This window comes from Leuciscus leuciscus (genome assembly GCF_965113295.1).
Source record: "Leuciscus leuciscus genome assembly, chromosome: 12".
NCBI lineage: Eukaryota > Metazoa > Chordata > Actinopteri > Cypriniformes > Leuciscidae > Leuciscus > Leuciscus leuciscus.
The window spans coordinates 4,409,396-4,430,393 of NC_138736.1; the positions used below are offsets into that span (position 1 = coordinate 4,409,396).

Below are 20,998 nucleotides of genomic sequence, written 5' to 3' on the forward strand. Positions count from 1 at the left end.
TTATCTGAATATATTTTAAAATGTAATTTATTCCTGTGATCAAAGCTGAATTTTCAGCATCATTTCTCCAGTCTTCAGTGTCACATGATATTTTGTTTTTCTTTCCAAAATAATTTTTTATTATTTCTTGGAGCACGAGGTGAAGATTTTTTTTTGTTTGCGTTTTATAACATTATATCAAGCAATTCATCTATTTGATAATACGAATAAAATATTCCTCCTACACATACAGGAAAAAACATTCACATTAGTTACTATCTCATAACCATAAAATTCCCCAGATGTCACTAGTTTCTGACTCATGATGACCACACAATGATGACAGAGCTGCATCACAGAAAATAAACTGCAATTTTTGTCTTGTTTTCCAGTACAAATATCGAAACATTCTTAAATCAAGATGCATTTATTAGAGAAGTCTTGTTTACGGAAAAATGTATCAAAATTAAGCGAGTTTATGCTTTAGATAACTCGCTTCATTTAGATTTTTTTTTTTTTTTTTTTTCAGGAAACAAGACTTAATATCTTGTAATTTTGCCTCTCAAGTAAATTTATTTTGATGTAATCATTTTTGGGTATTTTAACTGGAAAACAAGACAAAAACACCAAGCATTTGGTACCACTTTTTTTTTTTTGCAGTGCATTTTAACCACAACAGGAACTGTTTAAACCGTCTTTCCTTCGCCGTGCTTCCCTAACCAGTGAGGACACAATAATCAGAAACACATTAATTATTAATTAATTACATTTATTGTGTGAAAGCGAGGATACATGCGTGGGCATGTCTGCTTATGTTCTGCTTCTGGGTGTTAGCATGCGTGTGAATATTTGTGCTTATTGTGGTTTAACATATTCACGTGGTATTGTGGTTTTTGCGTCATAAAGCCATGCAGGAAATACGTGTGCATGTAATTTTAGGGCTCTTGATAGGTCGGGGGTGTGCCTTCGGCTTTCATTTTGAGAGCCTCATCATAAGAAGGAAGCTTCACCTGTCAGTCAAAAACACAACAAATGGCGATTTGTTTTATTTGATCACAACAGTATAAACTATTAAAAGAAGATCAGAATGGATTGGGTAGTGGCTTCGAATTGTATATTGATAATTTATTAAAAGATATAATTATACAACAACAACATTACAGCTGCTGTATCTTCTGACACCAAGAACAATAAATGCACTTACCGTCACAGTATTTCCAGTGTCAACATGGATGGCAGAGACCCTTTTTTCCTTCAGGGCGTAGAAAGACCTCATTGACACATGAAGGATGTACACCTACACAGAACACACACACACACACACACACACACACACAGGGAGACTAATGAAAGCTCAAACGCACAGAATGAACGCACAGCTCTGCAGAAACCATCCAGAGGGCCGTTTAATTTCCCTCTACCGTCTCCTAAATCCTCCTCAATCAGCAAGAGCACAGAACACACACTATGACTGGCTCTATACATCGCTTTCATACCTCACACACCCTTACACGCAGAACAAGCGCTGGTTAGACTGTACAATTCAGAGCAGCAGACAAAACAACACTGTGTGTGTGTGTGTGTGTGTGTGTGTGTGTGCGCGCGTGAGTGTGTGTGTGAGTGTATGTGAGTGAGTGAGGAGTGTGTGTGTGTGTGTGTGTGTGTGTGTGTGAGAGTGAATGAGGAGTGTGTGTGTGTGTGTGTGTGTATGTGAGTGAGTGAGGAGTGTGTGTGTGTGTGTGTGTGTGTGTGTGTATGTATGTGAGTGTGTGTGTATGTGAGTGTGTGAGGTGTGTGTGTGTTTGTGAATAAAGTTGTATATGTGTTTGCATGAGTTTGTTTTTAATAGAATGATGACATATCATAACTGTGTTTATGTGTATACAATGGCATTACATTTATTTAAAAAAAATTAATATTATCAGCATAAACAACCATTAAATACTCGTAGGTTTATTTTTTATAGTTACTTTAATTCAGCAAGGAAGCATTAAATGTATCAAAAGTGACAATAAAGACATTTCTTAAAGATATTTCAGTAAAGACTTTCCATAGACATAATGATTTATGATTTGACCATCGCAGAAAACTTTCCACTCTGCATTTTTACATTTTCAAAAAAACTATATATGTGTGTGTATATAATTATCATTATAAGCAGTTTTCCTCATGGGGACCAAAAAATAGGACACGCACACGCACACGCACACGCACACACACACGCACACACACACACACACACACACACACACACACACACACACACACACACTCAGGACTTATACCTTCAGCAGTATGTCCATCATAAAGAGCACACTGTACCACATGGTCAACTGGCCAATGTCCTCCTCATTCAACACAGGGACTCTTTTCTGTTCCTTCTGTTAGGGACACACACACACACACACACACACACAAGTACACATTAATTGGGTGACATTATGTTGAAATGAAGAAGTCAGTATTGAGTTTAGTGTGGTCATGTGTGCAGGTCCTCACGACAGCGTGCAGCAGGTCTCTGTAGGTGGGGATCCCGGGAAGAGCCCAGGCTCCGTTAAACAGCGAGAGAAAACTCAAACTCAACTCCACCATCATCATCAGCGTGAACGGAAGGACAAATATCGAGCCCTTACACACAGAAAGAGAAACGGTGAATCACACATTCAGTCATTCACATTCCAGAAGCGCTGTTTCCCTGTTATAGACTGATCAGGTCTGAAATGTGTAGTTTGGAGAGAGCGCAAGGATTCTGTGTTTCGCCGGCTTCATAAATATTGAGACAAGCTCTCTTTCTGGAAGCTGGATAAATAAGGTGCACACACTCACACACACACACACACACACACACACACACACACACACACACACACACACACACACACACACACACACTGAGCCAATGCTTATGCAAACTCACATGCATACACATCCAATAAAACAAAAACTGACTAGACTTATTCAAAATGTATCAACACAGATCGTTTCATAACCAATTTAGTGTGTGTATTTGACTTCGGTCGCACAGATTTATTATTGTTCTTGTAAACTCTCCAAGGAGAATGAGTTACTTTCTGGAATGAATGCGGTGTGCGTTAAAACAGCACAGAATGATAATGGGATGAATATTTCTGATCAAGGAAATATTCTAGTGAGTGAATGCTATAGGAAAAATAAACTAAGTGCAATATAATAACTGTCAGTGTCATGAATAAGACGATCACCTTCAATTATTATCACGTATTTTCCAATTAGAAATAAAAAAGGGTACTTTTCGAAAGTTTGTGGTCAGTAACATAAAAAAAATATATAATAATTAATACTTTTATTTAGCAAGGAAACATTAAATTGATCAAAAGTGAAGTGAGAAATGATGCTGAAAATTCAGCTTTGATCACAGGAATATATGACATTTTTAAATCTATTAAAATATTATTTTAAATTGTAATAATATTTCACAATAATATAGTTTTTGCTGCGTTTTTTAATCAAATAATTGCAGCCTTGGTGAGCATGAAAGTCTTCTTTCAAAAACATTAAAAAACCTTTAAACGATAGTGCATGCATTTTGATCCTGTTGAAATATGATTTAGCATTGTATTTTATTTTTATTTATTAAGAAAGCAATTATTCGAGATGTTCATTTTTAATCTTGACCTAAAATGGTATATGCATTTTGCTTCATTAATTGTATCATATGTAACAACACCTTATGTAATATTTAATGGATTTTTTCAATAAATAAAAAGAAAAAAAATTCAATTAACTTAACTCATATCTATGCATTTATTCATGCATTAATGTGTTCAAATGTATTTCGTAACGCATCACTGTGTTTTTTTCCCCCCTCATAAACCACATTTCCATGCACTGATGTTCAGAGTACAGATGGACATCTATAACACACACTATACCTTGCGCTGAGAGAACAGAGCCAGCACAGCAGAGATGGACATCAGGACCAGCATCAGAATATTAGTGCTGATGTCAACTGGAAAACAGAGAGAGAGAATTTGAATGGCTTTTTCTATTATTTCTATATTATCTATGAATGTTTATGTTATGCTAAAGGATTCATTAATATATGCAAAGTCTTATACCGAACAATATTTGGTCAAGATGCAGCATTTAGGGCTTTTTATGTTGATTTCATGAACTAATGCTGTTTTTATTGATATGACTGCAAAATATATAATATCCAGTGGGGGACATAATCTGAGGCCCCTGACAATCTGTCTCATTAAAATATTGAAATAAACAAAAATATGATACTACTGTTCAATAGCTTGGGGTCAGTAAGATTTTTTTAATTTTTCTTAAGAAATTAATACTTTTATTCAGCATGGAAGCATCAAATTTATCAAAAGTGACAGTAAATACATTTATAATGTTACTAAATATTTCCATTTCAAACGCTGTTCTTATTAACTTTCTATTTATCAAAGAATCTTGAAAAAAATTGATCATGGTTTCCTCTAAAAAACCACTGATAATAATCAGAAATGTTTCTTGAGCATCAGCATATTAGCATGATTTCTGAAGGGTCATGTGACACTGAAGACTGGAGTAATGATGCTGAAAATCCAGCTTTGATAACAGGAATAAATTACATTTTACAATATATTACAATAGAAAACAGTTATGTTAAATTGTAATAATATTTCACAATATTTTTTATAGTATATTTTTGATCAAATAATTGCAGCCTTGGTGAACATAAGAGACTTTCCCCCCCAAAAAACAATAAAAATTGAACAGTAGTGTAGACTTTAGAAATATTATAATATTTTACTTTAGGTCACTAATCTAATAGTACACTTGTGATGATGATCACGTGAACTCTTGGGACAAAACAAATAAGAAATTGGGTAACACTATTTTACAGTGTCCTTGTTACACATTACATGTAGTTACTATAAATTATGCATAATTACATGCAACTAACCCTAAAGTAAGTACATGTAGTTAATTATTGCTGCTCAGTACTTAAATGTGTAATTACACAGTAACAATGACACCTTAAAATAAAGGGTTACACTTTATTTTAAGGTGTCATTGTTACAGTGTAATTATATATTTAAGTACTGAGTAATATTAATGAACTACATGTACTTACTATCGGGTTAGGGTAGGATTAGGATTTGGTTTATGGTTAGTTGCATGTAATTATGCATAATTTACTGTTATTACTATGGTAAGTACATACGTCACAAGGACACTGTAAAATAAAGTGTAACTGAAAAATGTAAGTGTAACTGAATGAAGTGAACTCACAGACACGCTGGCCCTTGAAAGCCTTTGATTCATGATAGGAGAAAGAATATTCCGCTTTCTCCCATGAAGGCATAAGAAAGATGCCCACCAGTTTCAGCACATTACCAATCTATAGAGACGACACACACACACACACACACACACACAGAGGGGGTACAGATGAGATGAATGTGACAGAATGAATTCATAAAGGTAAACGTGTGTCTCAGTTTGTGTGTATTCTGGCAGCCGGTGTGTTTGGTCTCTCTCCTCCAAGCCAACACCAACAGAACAAGTTACACAAGAACAGCGGTTCATTCAGAAAAACCTGTAAAAGTGTAAATTACATAACATAGACACAAACTCCTCCCTCAGATGCATATGCTATGGACAGAGGGTTTCCAGTAAACGTATTTATTCCTAAACCGATTATCATGATTATATAACGCGGTTTGGTTAAATATTCATAAAACTATCTTTGGAATATCGATTTCTCACACAATTCTTTTTAGATCAATACGTAAAAAAATATCTATGCATGTGAGTTTCTCTGTCTATGCATGAAATATATTGGTCGATAAATAAATATCAGCTTCTGATAGAGAGATGGATAACGCTGTACGACAAACAGTGTGTTAAAAAAGAAAGGTAAAACTTAATTTCTATTAACTATAAGTAACTTTACATCCACATGTCTACTAGCAGTCATTAGAGTATTAGTAGACTGTTAGATCAGGGTAAGAAGTAAGTAGTTGCAAAGTTACTTCAGTAACACTTTACAATAAGGTTCATTAGTTAACATTAGTTAATGTATTAACTAACATGAACTAACAAAACAGTATTTATTAATCTTTGTTAATGTTAGTTAATAAAAAATACAGCTGTTCATGTTAGTTCACAGTGCGTTAACTAATTTAAACAAATACAACTTTGATTTTAATAACGTATTAGTAAATGTTGAAATTAACATCAACTAAGATTAATAAATGCTGAAGATGTATTGTTCATTCTTAGTTCATGTTAACTAAGGTTGTTTACTAATGAACCTTATTGTAAAGTGCGTTACACTATTTTAAAGTGTCATTGTTACAATGTAATTATACATTTAAGTAATATTAATAGACTACATGTACTTATTGTAATATTAGGATTCAGTTGAGGCTTAGTTGCATGTAATTATGCATAATTTACTGTTATTATTATTGTAAGTACATGTAACATGGACACTGTAAAGTAAAGTGTTACCGTTACTTCTAGTCAGTGTAATGTCTGATGGGAAGCATCAAAATAAAGAGTTAGCAGATATTAAGCAGACAGTCTACTAATACTCTAATGACTGCTAGTTGACATTAAAAGTTACTTTTACAATATCTGTGATATTGAGTCTGTTGCTCAGTAAGTGACTGTGACTTCAAAATGGAGTCAGCTTCCTCTATCTTCTGCACTAATGGTGCGTGCATTGAACAAATGACAAATAACAGCAACAAAATGGCCATGCTCATACCAGAGAACAAAACTTTATATACTTTAGTGACTTTGAAAGTCCATTGAACTAATACTGCAAGTGAATTAAAGCAATTAAAGCACTCTTTAATTGTAACTATATAAGCACATACTGTATTGTACGCTGCATCTATAGGTGTGTGTATATGAAGCTGTTTTACCAGATATAAGATGGCAAACGTGAGGGTCGCCGTGTGGACATGGCAGCAGAGAGTGCGTGTTCCAGACATCTTTCTCTCCGTCTCTTCCTCAGTGAGAACAAGCGAGCTGAAACACTCAGAAACACACACACGTAAACCACCCGGCTGTTACTGATGCTCATGTAAGTTCCTGTCTGTGGTGGTCAGGGTTTCCTGTGTACTTTCTGAGAACTTCGTGAATTATTTTTTTGTTATCATCTTAGGCTTATTTTAGTGATTTTTATCACGAGTTCTGCACTTTAAATTCTGTAGAAGCATGCATCACTGTTGTGATGCACAAGCCTATATAAAGATGAGTTTAAACATCGATCATGGGAAATGACTTAACATATTTATGGCCAAACACAACATTAGGCAACTACAGTAATTACCTAAACATGCTCATTTCTTTGACACTTTGACTTTTTACTTCACAGAGTAACTGTTCAAATCTAAGACACAGAAAAAATAAATACACAGTAAGACTTTATTTCGAGTCCACTTTAGACTACTGACTAGAAGTAACTTTGCAACTACATGTCGACATTTTCTACTAACCCTAATCTAACAGTCTACTAATACTCTAATAAAGAGTTAGTTGACATGTAGTTGCAAATTAATGAAGTTGACATGTAGTTGCAAATTAATGAAGTTTGTTGACTTGTAGTTGCAAATTAATGAAGTTAGTTGACATGTAGTTGCAAATTAATGAAGTTAGTTGCAAATTAATGAAGTTAGTTGACATGTAGTTGCAAATTAATGAAGTTAGTTGACATGTAGTTGAAAATTAATGAAGTTTGTTGACATGTAGTTGCAAATTAATTAAGTTGACATGTAGTTTCAAATTAATGAAGTTAGTTGACATGTAGTTGAAAATTAATGAAGTTAGTTGACATGTAGTTGAAAATTAATGAAAGTTAGTTGACATGTAGTTGCCAATTAATGAAGTTAGTTGACATAGTTGAAAATTAATGAAAGTTAGTTGACATGTAGTTGCCAATTAATGAAGTTAGTTGACATGTAGTTGCCAATTAATGAAGTTAGTTGACATGTAGTTGCCAATTAATGAAGTTAGTAGACATGTAGTTGCCAATTAATGAAGTTAGTTGACATGTAGTTGCCAATTAATGAAGTTAGTTGACATGTAGTTGCATATTAATGAAAGTTAGTTGACATGTAGTTGCAAATTAATGAAGTTAGTTGACATGTAGCTGCAAATTCATGAGTTAGTTGACATGTAGTTGCAAATTAATGAAGTTAGTTGACATGTAGTTGCAAATGAATTAAGTTAGTTGACATGTAGTTGCTGTTGACATGTAGTTTCAAATTAATGAGTTAGTTGACATGTAGTTGCAAATTAATGAAAGTTAGTTGCAAATTAATGAAGTTAGTTGACATGTAGTTGCAAATGAATGAAGTTTGTTGACATGTAGTTGCTGTTGACATGTAGTTTCAAATTAATGAAGTTTGTTGACATGTAGTTTCAAATTAATGAAGTTTGTTGACATGTAGTTTCAAATTAATGAAGTTTGTTGACATGTAATTTCAAATTAATGAAGTTAGTTGACATGTAATTTCAAATTAATGAAGTTAGTTGACATGTAGTTGCAAATTAATGAAGTTTGTTGACATGTAGTTGCAAAGTTACTTAAAGTTAGTAGAATGTCTGAAGTTGACTATCGAAACAAAGTGTAACCAACCAAATAAAAAAATAAAAAACCAGTACTCCAGTAAATTGTAATTTAATTTAGCATAGATGGTATTTAAGTGTATTTTTGCATTAACAAGCCTTTTAACAATTACTCATGAATTCCTCACTTAACATAGCCGAAGTTTGCATTTCCAGTCAATTAATTTATAAGTATTAAGAGGTCAGACTAAAAAGCAAACATGCCTAAGGCATTTACTTTTATCTCACTACATCTGAAAGCAACCCGAGACAGGAAGTGGAAGTGAACTAGAGCATGCATTTGCGTATGTGTGATGGTTATATTAACACTGTGTAAGAGCAGGCTGTGGTGTAATGATCATGCAGGGTTTCTGGCATCTTCTCTATTTTTCTTAGTACAAAAAATATATCCTGGCCTTATTCAATCGCACCTGTAGTAAATCTATGGAGAAAGAGTATGTAGTGTAAAAGTATGTAGTGATGAGAGGTGAGGAGGTCAGAGGAGAACTGAAGTTTTCAACAAAAACAACAACAACAACAAAAACCTTCAAACCTTGTGTTGTAGAGAAGTGTGCAGGTCTGAGATCAGTGCTCTTGTGAGACAGCGCCCCCTTGTGGCCATATCTAGTCTCTTCTACAGGTGCTCTTGCATAAAATGCGTCTGAAATTGCATACTTCCTTACTAAATAGTAGTAGGCCAAACATAAAGGGCCTGAAACGTCCTATACATCACTTCCTGTGTATATGCCTGATTCCTGTTCACTAGTCAACTAAATCTTGTGCACATGCATAATAACCAACACAGCAAAACATCAGAGAAAGAGCATTTTAATAGCTCTTAAACACCACAGCAAAAACAGAAGACAAACATATAAAGAAATGAAAATTTTGTCAGCGGGATCTTCTCAGTCGGCGCCCTGAAACACAACACAGATGATATCAGTAATATCAGGCACAGACACAGATGAAGCATCTAAACAGAACTTTGCTAAAAGAAACAGAAACCATTGTAAAATGTAAATTCATGTATCAAGACTCATTTAAACTGTAGGATAAAATAGTATGTGATATTATTTAGCATCAAATTAATGATTTAATTAATAATAATTATTATATATATACAGTGCTATGCATAGGTTTAGACACCAATGCTAAAGTTGACTAAAAAGAGGAATAAAAAAAATCATCTTTTGGAAATTGAACTTAATGCCTTAATTAAAAAAATTAGGAAAAATCCAACCTTTAAGGACACCAATTTTCTTTGTGAATGAATAATGTATCGTAAATAAATAAATGTTCTTCCTTAAAATACAGGGTGCATAAGTCTGGACACCCCTATGTTAAATTCCCATAGAGGCAGGCAGATTTTTATTTTTTTTATAGTTACTTCATGGATCCAGGATACTATGCATCCTGATAAAGTTCCCTTGGCCTTTGGAATTAAAATAGCCCCACATCATCACATAGCCTTCACCATACCTAGAGATTGGCATGGAGTACTTTCCATAAGTGCAAATCAAACCAGCTATTAGGCTAACTGAAATCAAACCATGCCAATCTCTAGGTATGGTGAAGGCTATGTGATGATGTGGGGCTATTTTAATTCCAAAGGCCAAGGGAACTTTATCAGGAACTTTATATTTTCAGTTTTCATTTTCATTTTATTTAAAGTTTTAGTGAATTTGTTGTGGTTTTGTCTTTTTTTTTTTTTTAACGTCTAGTTTTTTTTTTAATTAATCTTATTCCAGCTTTAGTTATTTTAGTACAAGTTAAACAACGTAAATGAGAAATGTTGCCTTGACGACTACCTGCATTTTTTTTCACGATATCTTTTATTTTATTTTTTATTAACTTCACTTACTTTTAATGTTTATTTTATTTCAAGTAACAAAAATGGTTATAGTTTTAGTTAACTATAATAATCCTGATTCAACACAAACACTTTGCAAGGAGAGAAGAAATACTTTTTTTACTCAATGATATTAACTATGTTTTCAAGTCTTTCGTTTTTTTGCCACTAAAATGTCTCCACAGACCCTCCAGCGTCTCGTCGACCCCCGACCCCAGTTTTCAAAAATGTTAATGACTCGTACTGTTCTATAATCAATTATAAAACGCAAATTATACAGACTCCACATTCAAACAGCTCAACACATCACCTGCTGTTGTTAAAAGTTGATTGGTGAGAAATCGCAGTGAAAGGTAGGCTCCGGCTCGCTGACTCTGATTGGCTGACTGCTGTCCTCAGACTCCACCTTGACGTTGGGCAGCAGGGGGTCAGCGGTGGCTTTGGGAAGACTGGGCTGTGCCGGCGCTCCCTGGAGCTGGACGTAGTGCTGTTGGGGCAGGAGTTGAGTGTACTGGCTCTCATGACCCTGTGATGATAACTGTGGCCGAAACACCGCCTGTGTGTACGGACCCGGCTGACTGTACATGTCAGTAGTCCAAGGGTACGCCTGAAATGCTTCATAGAAACATGCAAGTTAACATTTTAAAGACAGATGTTTCCTCCAGTGGTGTGGTGACACTTTACAATAAGGTTCATTAGTTAACTACCATGAACTAAGAACGAACAATACTTCTTCAGCATTTATTAATCTTAGTTAATATTAATTTCAACATTTACTAATACGTTATTAAAATCAAAGGTTGTAGTTATTAACATTAGTTAATGCACTGTGAACTAACATGAACAAACAATGAACAGCTGTATTATTATTAAAGGGGTGGTATAATGCCCCTTTCACAAGATGTAAAATAAATCTCTGATGTCCCCAGAGTGTGTGTGAAGTTTTAGCTCAAAAATACCCCAGAGATATTTTTATATAGCATTTTAAAGTTGTCACTTTTTGAGGGTGAGCACAAATGCGCCGTTTTGTGTCTGTGCCTTTAAATGCAAATGAGCTGCTGCTCCCGGCACAGGGGGCGGAGCTACAACAGCTTGCACTCACACAGACATGCACTGAAAATTTCCAAAATTTTTGCTTTTTATGTTCAAACCGGAGTCAGAATGATGGAGAGACTCAAGAAGTGACAACATGTAGAAGCAACAGGACATTTCTGAATGGTTAGTTGATGAATTTATGTAGCTTATGTGTAGTTATCTTCTAGTCATTGATTAGCATATTCTGTCTTGATAATCTATAAATCGTGTTCAGGGGGCGGGGTTTATGTAAATGTTAGGGTTGGTGATGTCACTAACCCGGGAGGAAGCTTGTGTAGTCTCTACCAGCCGTTTGTTGTTGTCCTTAAAAAGCAATTTCTTTAAAGCAAATATCTCCCTTTGCTTTGAACTTTGAGCGTCGTAACTTTGCAGATGTTGTTTATGCTCAAACAGCAACATTACACACTAACTAAAGTTAGAAAAGTGAAATCATAATCAACCACCCCTTTAACTAAAATTAACAAAGATAAAAAAATATTGTAACAAATGTATTGCTCATTGTTAGTTCACTAGTTCGCCTGCCCATTCAGCCTTGAAGGTTAATAGTAAACTAACTTGGCTTGCTGTCCTTGGAGGAGACTCGAACACCGAGGCTCGGCTTGATCTCCGAGTTAAAACCCCCTATGATGGAATTGCGCATAAGAGGATAGAGATAATCTACTGGAGGAGAAGGGGAGGAGGGAATTCGTCAATGAGACGGTGTGGCGTCTGCTGCTTATATAGTGCGCTCGTAATGATGATTGACAGGACTGAATGTTAAGGCTACTCCAGAACCTGCGTTTTGAACTTAAAGGGTTAGTTCACCCAAAAATGAAAATTCTGTCAGTAATTACTCTCCCTCATGTTGTTCCAACCCCGTAAGACTTTCGTTCATCTTCGGAACACAAATTAAGATATTTTTTTTATTAAATCTGAGAGCTGGATCACTCCTCCATAGGCTTCTATGGGATCGAAACTTGCCGGCCCAGAAAGTTAGTAAAGACAATGTTTAAAATAGTCCAAGTGACTACAGTGGCTCAACCATAAGTTTATCAAGCGACGAGAACACTTTTTGTGCGCAAATAAAACTAAAATAACGACTTCATTTTCTTCTGTGTTTCTCTGAGTGAGTTCACGTAGCGTAACAGCGCAGCGCTTCTGGGTTGTACGTCAGAACGTAGGCTCACGATTGGCCGACGCTGGTCATGTGTGTGATGCTGGCCAATAGTGAGCCTACGTTCTGACGTTGTCTCCTGATGTACTTACAAACTTTCCAATGCCTTGTTTTATGAGTACAGAACCTATTTGTACTACTGTAGAAGTTTGGTACCATTCTGGGCATTATTAGTGGGGTAATTTACCAGATACAACCTTGGATCCATTAGCGCCTGCACTAAACCATTCGGCTGATATCTCTAAATAAGCTTTAACTTTAATAATGTTCGAGCAAGGGAAAAAAGGCTTCTGGGGGGGTGTTTGGCTCGAGGTCATGGTGCAAAGGACCATAGGTTGAACTAATGAACCTTGTTGTAAAGCGTTACCAGTGGTGTAATGGTGGACTTACCATGAACTCCTGACTGGAGCAGCATCTGGTTGCTGGTTTGAGAATGGAGATACGCGTGTCCACTGCTGGTGTACGCGGGGAGTGTGTTGTTGGTGAGGGGCAGATATGGGGCGCTGCTGCTCTCGGTAGGGGTCGGCGTGAGGTAAGGAGAGGGCGTGAGGTACGACAGGTGGGAGTACTGGGGCAATAGTGTGCTAGACTGTTGGGGCATGAGACAGCTAGTTTGTTGAGGTAACAGAGTGTTTGTTTGCTGAGAGAGGAAACTGTTAGTCTGCTGGGTTAATAAGGTGTTAGACTGTGGAGGAAATGTGTTGAGCTGGTAATTTAAAGTGCTGTTCTGTGAAGCAGAAGTCATGAAGTCCATCTTCACAGAGGAGCCCATGCCTTCATAATCAAACCTGGGAACAGCAGAGAACACATCTGAGGATCAAAATCATGTGACATTAAAAGATTTGATGGTTTTGAACATAAAGGTGGTATTTCCAATCATCGTTACTGTTGGGCCAGCGACAGAGTAACCAGAACGCAGTCATGTTAACGAGAGCTGGTGGATTGCAGAAACATGATGTGGGCGTGTCCAGCGACTCAGAGTTTAGAAATGTTTTACTTTATGCAAATGTGCTGGGGTCTACCAACAGGAATGAAGACAGTGGAGCACATGTGATAAGTCTCCTGTCAGACACAATAGTCAAGTGTAGACAGTACTATCATGTCAATAGTAATAATAATAATAATAATAATGAGTAAACCTAACTCATTTAAATTAATAATGATAAATAATCAATATTACTAAATATTATCACTATAAATAATTTATACATAACCATAATTCTATACATTTAGATTTAATGGCCAGTGTCATGACCGAAATGTGTGGAAACCTATGTCAAAAAATTCTGAATAGGTTTGATTTATGCATTAATAATTCTATTTTGTTCATTATATGATATATTTTTTACAGACAAACACTTTTTCTTAGGAATGCTGCAAGAAAACTGATTCAATGTTTTTTTTAAAACCTATATATACCAAGAATACACTACAATGCCAAAGTTTGGTTTTTTTTAAATGTTTTAAGTCTCATACTCATCAAGATTGCATTTATTTGACAAAAATAAATAAATAAAAGTTATTAATAATTTATAAGTCACTTTAGATAAAAGCATCTGCAAAATGATTCCTTGTAAATGTAAATAAATGTAAGCAAAACAGTAATATTGTGAAATATTATTACAATTTAAAATAACAGTTTTCTATTTTAATATATTTTAAAGTGTAATTTATTCCTGTGATGCAAAGCTGAATTTTCAGCATCATTACGCCAGTCTTCAGTGTCACATGACCCTTCAGAAATCATTCTAATATGATGATTTGCTGCTCAAGAAACATTTATGATTATTATCATACAAGTTGAAAACAGTTGTGCTGCTTCATATTTTTGTGCAATATATTTGTTTCAACAGCTGTGGCCAGTTGTGCAGACTACCAATAATATAAAGACATTAAGCAGCGGGAACACCTGTAGTACAGACCCCCACTTCTAAAAAATCATTTTATAAAATACCGTCTAGCGACGCCTAGTGGTTAACAAGGGTACAGCATGGGATGAGTAACCTAGTTCATACTAACCCTGTGTCCGTCTGTAAACTCAGCGGTGTTGTGTCAGTGGAGCTGGGCTCACTGTGCTCAGGTGTGTCCAGCAGAAGGGACACGGTGTGTGTGGAAGGGTTGTATGCCGTGATGAGAGGCAAGGAGGCTCGTCGTATCGGAGGAGGACTGTGCATGGGGGGGGGCATGTACTCCAAAAAACCTCCTTGAGACACACAAGGAGCCACATCAACACACGCTGGACCTGATGCACACAGAACATTGCATTTGCACAAAAAACAGGGGCTACAATTTATTTTGATAGTCCACTTTCAGACATTCTACAAACTTTGCAACTACATGTCAACTAGCTCTCATTAGAGTATTAGTAGACTGTTAGTTTAGGGTTAGTAGAATCAATTTAGCCTGGAAATCAGATAACCCGATGTGATTGGTGCAGCTCGGATACAAGGGCATCATTACTCGACGCCAGAGTAACTCACTGAGCAAATTCAACTTGTGCTCTCGCGAGAACTCTGGATTTCCAGGGTAGAATAAATTGACATGTAGTTGCAAAGTTAGTCAGTATAATGTCTGTTGGGGAGCATCAAAATTATCTGCACTTATTAAGCAGACAGTCTACTAATACTCTAATGACCGCTAGTTGACATGTAGTTGCAAAGTTACTTATAGTCAGTAAAGTGGACTATCAAAAACAGGTGCCCATGTTTAGAATGTGCAGGGATTTTTGATTAGCTCTAATTAAAAAGCTTGTTAAGTCCTATTGTGCAGTTTAACTAAACAGTTTAAGTCCTAATGCATAATTTAATTAAACAGTCAAGTCCTAATACACAGGTTCAGGTGTATGTTTGAGTATGTGACCTGGTGGACTGGTGCGGCTGGTCCGGATGGTACTGTAGGGGGGGAGTGTGTTCCCAGGCTTGGGATGTTGAGATGCAACAGAAGGAGCATGGAAAATGGTTGGCCTGCACACACACAAATTAATTATACAATCGATTATATGCATAACATCACACAATCTGTTGGCTGCACTGCGTAAACACTAACCTGTTGACCTGGACACAAGTTGGACCCCGACTAGCAGGAGGCTTTTTTGTTGTGGTTTTCGACGTTTTTCTCCATTTGGCTCGCCGGTTCTGAAACCACACCTGATGGGAGGATCAGAGTACAATTATTGTCACTTGCATGTATTTTGATGAATTGAAACACAGATTAATGTGAGAAGGGGCTTGAGGTCTGAAGGAATGGATGCCTGTTGGCAGTGACCATGATTCTCTGGGGCGTAACACCGACGGCGGCCGCTATCTCCTTTCTCTTGTCTCCATCAGGGTAGTGATCATCCTGAAATACACGCTCCAGCTCCTCCAGCTGATCTACACACACACACACACACACACACACACACACAAAGATGTTGGTACACCTATTATTATGAAGACATTTCATAGGTGTAATGGTTTTTTATACTGAGCTAATGACATTTTCTAGCACCTACTCATCACCCTTTTTTTTTATGATTATTTAACGGTTTGAATTAAAGAACATGTCGTCATAATGACCTGAAACCTGAACACACACTACAATATAAGGACTTTGATTGCTCATAATGTCAATAGCATAACACACACACACACACACACACACACACACACACACTGCCCGGCCAAAGCAAAAAATTGCTGTTTGGATTTAAAAAGGCAAGTGCTTAAGAGTCTATGATCTGATCATTATTGCAGTGATTATTTTGTTAATAGCATGTTATATGTTTGCCAACAGTTCTTCTAACCATAATTGATGGACTTTTCATTTCTTAAACAACCACGTAGGAAGACACAACACATCATGGTCACATTCCAGCATGACGAAGTCAAGATTCCTCAGGCTAAAAATGTGAAAGAATGGTTGGGAGGAGCACAAAGAATAACTTTCACACGTGAATTGTCTCTGAGTTCAGACCTTAAATTCACTGAAAGTCTCTGGGATGTGCTGGAGGAGACTTTACAGAGCGCTGGACTCTTGCTTCATCAATACAAGATATTGACCAAAAATGTATGCACCTCTTGATAGAAATAAATGCTATGATGTTATTTCCATCAAGAGGTGCATCCATTTCTGGTCAAGATCTTCTACACACTCCATCAATTATGGTTAGAAGAACCTGTTGGCAAACATATAACATGCTAGAAACATAATAATCACTACAATAATGATCCAATCATAGACTCTAAAGCTTTTGCATATTTAAATGCAAACAACAACTTATTTTGACCGGGCAGTATATATATATATACACACACCAAGGTTATTATAGTTTTGCATTTTAAAATTAGTTTTTATTTTAATTATTATTATTTTAATTATTTAAATAAATTTTCAAATTTCCTTTAAATTTCAGTTTCGTTTTAGTTAGTTTCATTAATGGTTTTGTTAGTTTTATTTTAGTTTTTATTATGTGAACATTTTATATATATATATATATATATATATATATATAGTTTCAGTTTTAGTCTTAGTAATTATAGTTTAGCAGAGTTTAGCTTCCAGTTAAAGACATTTAATTTCAGCAAAGTTTAATGTTTGCAGTTTACAGTTAACTCTTGTGCAAACCTCTTAATAATAAAAATAAAATAATTGTTTGAGGATGAACAAAGAACCAAACAAATGCAACTAAAAAGTAAAAATTATATAATAATATTAAAAATGAAATCGTGTTCAACTTGGTGTATAAGAAAAAGAAAAGGATATGCGTATGATTATTCTTTAAGGTTATTTCAATGATTAATCCTTTCAAACATTATTCTTGTATTGATCCATTTATGCTTTTTGTCTATTGCATCGTTTAAAATCATATACTCATAGTTATACACATGTTCTCTTCAGACCAGACATTTAGTATACTTCTACTCTGACAAATATACGTCTATTTCTGGGCTATAGACTTGCTATTTGTTTTTTCCGGTTTCTTGTCTAATATGTGTGGTATAGGCCTATCTTGTTTAGGCTAGTTTCACATGAGATGGTTATCTTATACCTGGATTTAAGGTACAGCTGTATTTGCATGAGGTGGGCCTTTCTGCTTCTCAGGGCTGGTTCACAAAGAAAGACGCGGGCACAGTGGGGGGAAAAGCGCAAGGTCTCTTACGCGTCTTTTAAAAGTTGAACTTATTTTAACTTGAGCGCCGTGTTTTTAGAGCGTCGTGTCACGTGATGCTGCAGGAGACGTGAGACTCGAGCGCAACGGTCATACATTGAAAAATAAAGTAGCGCAGTGGAATGGAAAAAAAGTGATTTTCCGATAGGCTACAGGATGAGAGCTTATTAATTACGAAAACGATTATTTATTTCTGCTAATTATTATTTTGTTTCAGTTCGTTTTTCAGTAACTGTTGTTAGTTTCGTTTAGTTTTAATTTTTCATTAATGTTGAAATTTCTATTTTATTTCAGTTTACGAAAATGTTTTTTGACCAATAGCTTTAGTCTTAGTTTCAGTTTTCGTTTACGAAAATAACCTTGACACACACACACACACAATATATGTACACACACACATATTTATACATATATATATAAAAATCACATCTCTAAGTGTTCTTCCGTGGAACACAAATGAAGATGTTTTTGTCCATACACTGAAAGTCAATGGGGTCCAAAACAGTATGGACAGCAAAACACTGATATTTTTCAACATATCCTCTTTTGTGATTCATACAGGCCTGGAATGACTTGAAGGCGAGTAAATGATGGCCGAATTTGTAACTTTTTTCAGGTGAACTACCCTTTTAATATGTACGTTCTCTCACCTGTGCTGTAGAAGGTGCGTGTTTTCTTCTTCGGGGGCATTAGAGGGACATCAGTGCTGATGGAGGGTAAAGCCTGAGTGCTGGTTTCTCCTCCGACGGAGGCCAGAGGCATAAGAGCCGCTCTGCTGGCGAAGCGTGTGTATTGGCGAGTGGTGTACACCTGTCGTAGTGTCACCTCCAGGGGTCTCATGGCCTGGGGGTCGACAGCAGGGGGCCGTTCATCCAAAATTCCATAGGGCCGTTTGCCCAAACACTGGGGCTCCAACTGGGCCTGTGCTGGGACCTGAGCTTGAAGTAGAGGATGGGGCGGATATGGGAGTATTGTGGGATTCTGAGGTGGTAACGTGATAGATAATGGTCTCGGTGGGGATTTCATAGGGGGCTGCTGGGAGAAATCCGAAGACTTGGGGGGGCATAACGAAAGGTCTTCATTCATACATCTCGGCTGATCACACACCATCACCAGGTCTATGGTGCAATCGGGGCCCATCTGCAAAATACAGTCATCCTCTAGCGGAGGCACCAGCAAGTCGCTTGCCTCTTCATCGACGTCATCATCATCATCCTCATCCTCATCATCTGTCTTTATTTCATCATCTTTTAAACCTAACATACTTTCCTGCTCTTCTTCTTTAGATTGTTCATCTGATTCAGCATTATCCGCTTTTTTGTTTTGCTCTTCTTCTGTGCTTTTCTGCTTGGTTTCATCAGTTTTGTTTTCTTCCTCTTTCGTCTCTATTTTCCTTTCTTCAGGTTCTTGAACCACAGTCCAGTTCTCCTCAGCTATTTCCTCTGGGTTCACCTCAGAGTCCCTCTTGAACTCCTGTGACTCCTCGTCTTCCACCTCTCCCGCATCGTTTTTTATTTCGCTCGCATTCTCTTGCTCCGTGTTTCTGTATCTGCAATACCCTATCTGCTCATCTTCTTCACACAGAGGACATGGACCATCTATAAACATGACACGGCAAGAAAAAGACAATTATAAAACAAAGTAACACTAACCAGCAATCTTGGAATGAAAGAAATCTACTCTAATTCAGAACTGATTGGTAACCATTGACTTTCATTGTATGAAAAAAAAGAGACATTCTCAAAATATCCTCTATGTTCCACAGAATAAAATCATACAGGTATTGTTCATAACACAAACATGAAGTGAGAAAATAACGACAGAATTTTCCTTTTTGGATGAACTATCCCTTTAACTTCGAGACATGGCACAAAAAAAGAAACTGTTTTAGTTTTAGATTAACTTATCATAAAATATTTAACAGTTCAAAGTTCTTTATGCGTTAAAGCACGTGGAAAAACTAGTGTGTGTGTGGGTGTGAAACAATAAAAACGTTATTGCCGGATATTAATCATCCAGTTATATAAAGTTATAAACATTACTTTATGGTGACGTGTTAAAAGTGACATTTTCTCCAATTGCTTGTTTATCACTAATTAGACAATAAATTGAACCTCCGCCCTGAGTATCAAACCATTAGACCTTTCATCCGTTTAGAAATGAGACCAATTAGACAATTATCGGTGTCAAAAACAATGAGTCAATTTAGCTCATTTACATCAAAACACCCACCGTAATCACTGACGAACAAGGCTTCTTCGGCCATCGTGATGCCCACGCGCACAGGCCTGTATCTGTATCTGAGATATTAAAGTTATTGAGCTTGAGTGAAGCACAAACTCCAGCATCAGTATTGATCTTGATTGATGAGAACCTGCAGTCGCTGCTCAGGTTACATCACGTGACATGCACAGGAGGCGTGTTTCAGTATCTGGATCAGTGTGTAGTTGCGTTCACCTTCACTCACATTTTAAGTCATTTAACTTGGAAAAGGGTTTCATTTTAACACTATCTCGTAATCTGTTATTAGTTTAAATTAAATGAAAAAAAATAAATAAAAAAATTACAGTGTATAGAAATATATAGGGCTATATATATAGGGATTGTTTGACTATACATTTTTCTTAGAAATTAATGAGAGCAACAACAAAAATCTACTCATTTTAAATGAATTGTTGACTCATCTGACCTTATTTTCTTTGTAAGATGACAATGTATGGAGCATTTTGCTTGCTTTTTATGTTAGATCAAAAGGGTTCTGTTCAAAAGATAAAAGGTCTAGATTTCATAAGCTGAAAAGTAGTGCTGAATCTGAAATCGCATACTGTGTATACTATAGGTACTACATTTGGTTTGAAACTTACTTTGTAAGCGTTAAAGAATGTTCTACATAATGTAGGCTACTTCATCCGCCATGTTGTCACAAATCCTCTCCTGTGGCCTCATGGGATAGTAAAGTGTCCATCGTATGCACACTTCAGAAGTAGTAGGTCATCCGGGTCATTTTTATTTTTATATCTTTCATTTTAATAAGTACTTTGAATTCAGACATAGCCTACTTCTTTTGTCACATACTGTTTTTCGCCCTCTATAGTAGGGAAGTGTGCGATTTTAGGATGCAGCCCATGTCACATGACAATGACATCATGTCGAATGTAGTATGTCTGGATTA

General features: G+C 36.2%; 2 protein-coding genes and 2 long non-coding RNA genes across 4 annotated transcripts in view; 2 read left to right on the top strand and 2 right to left on the bottom strand.

Annotated features, from left to right (window-relative positions):
* LOC309511010 overlaps positions 1–20,998 on the top strand; it is a 295,833-nt gene that overhangs the window by 203,425 nt on the left and 71,410 nt on the right. The gene's annotated exons all lie outside the window — the stretch shown is intronic.
* Positions 1–20,998, top strand: part of LOC309511000 — an 89,706-nt gene that overhangs the window by 2,878 nt on the left and 65,830 nt on the right. The window lies entirely within an intron of this gene.
* laptm5 (lysosomal protein transmembrane 5) lies at positions 728–7,053 on the bottom strand. Its single transcript, XM_082186001.1, has 7 exons — positions 6,894–7,053; positions 5,251–5,359; positions 3,891–3,967; positions 2,479–2,607; positions 2,265–2,360; positions 1,184–1,276; positions 728–989 (listed from the first exon to the last, which is right to left on the bottom strand). Exons 1-7 carry the CDS (start codon positions 6,960–6,962, stop codon positions 915–917), a joined length of 648 nt encoding a protein of 215 aa, XP_082042127.1. The 5' UTR covers positions 6,963–7,053; the 3' UTR covers positions 728–914.
* nobox (NOBOX oogenesis homeobox) lies at positions 15,534–20,414 on the bottom strand. The gene is made up of 4 exons (XM_082185942.1): positions 20,059–20,414; positions 18,477–19,424; positions 15,723–16,048; positions 15,534–15,640 (listed from the first exon to the last, which is right to left on the bottom strand). The coding sequence occupies exons 1-3, from the start codon at positions 20,090–20,092 to the stop codon at positions 15,888–15,890; spliced, it is 1,143 nt and encodes a 380-aa protein (XP_082042068.1). The 5' UTR covers positions 20,093–20,414; the 3' UTR covers positions 15,534–15,640; positions 15,723–15,887.

Excerpts from the sequence above, each read along its gene's own strand:
- laptm5 (XM_082186001.1), bottom strand. The coding sequence starts at position 6,962 with ATGTCTGGAACACGCACTCTCTGCTGCCATGTCCACACGGCGACCCTC. Across the intron at positions 5,360-6,893 it reads CGTTTGCCATCTTATATCTG|ATTGGTAATGTGCTGAAACT; the intron begins GTAAAACAGCTT and ends TCGTCTCTATAG. Across the intron at positions 2,608-3,890 it reads CTCTGTTCTCTCAGCGCAAG|GGCTCGATATTTGTCCTTCC; the intron begins GTATAGTGTGTG and ends TCTGTGTGTAAG.
- nobox (XM_082185942.1), bottom strand. The coding sequence starts at position 20,092 with ATGGCCGAAGAAGCCTTGTTCGTCAGTGATTACG. Across the intron at positions 19,425-20,058 it reads CTTGTTCGTCAGTGATTACG|ATGGTCCATGTCCTCTGTGT; the intron begins GTGGGTGTTTTG and ends TCATGTTTATAG. Across the intron at positions 16,049-18,476 it reads ACGCACCTTCTACAGCACAG|ATCAGCTGGAGGAGCTGGAG; the intron begins GTGAGAGAACGT and ends GTGTGTGTGTAG.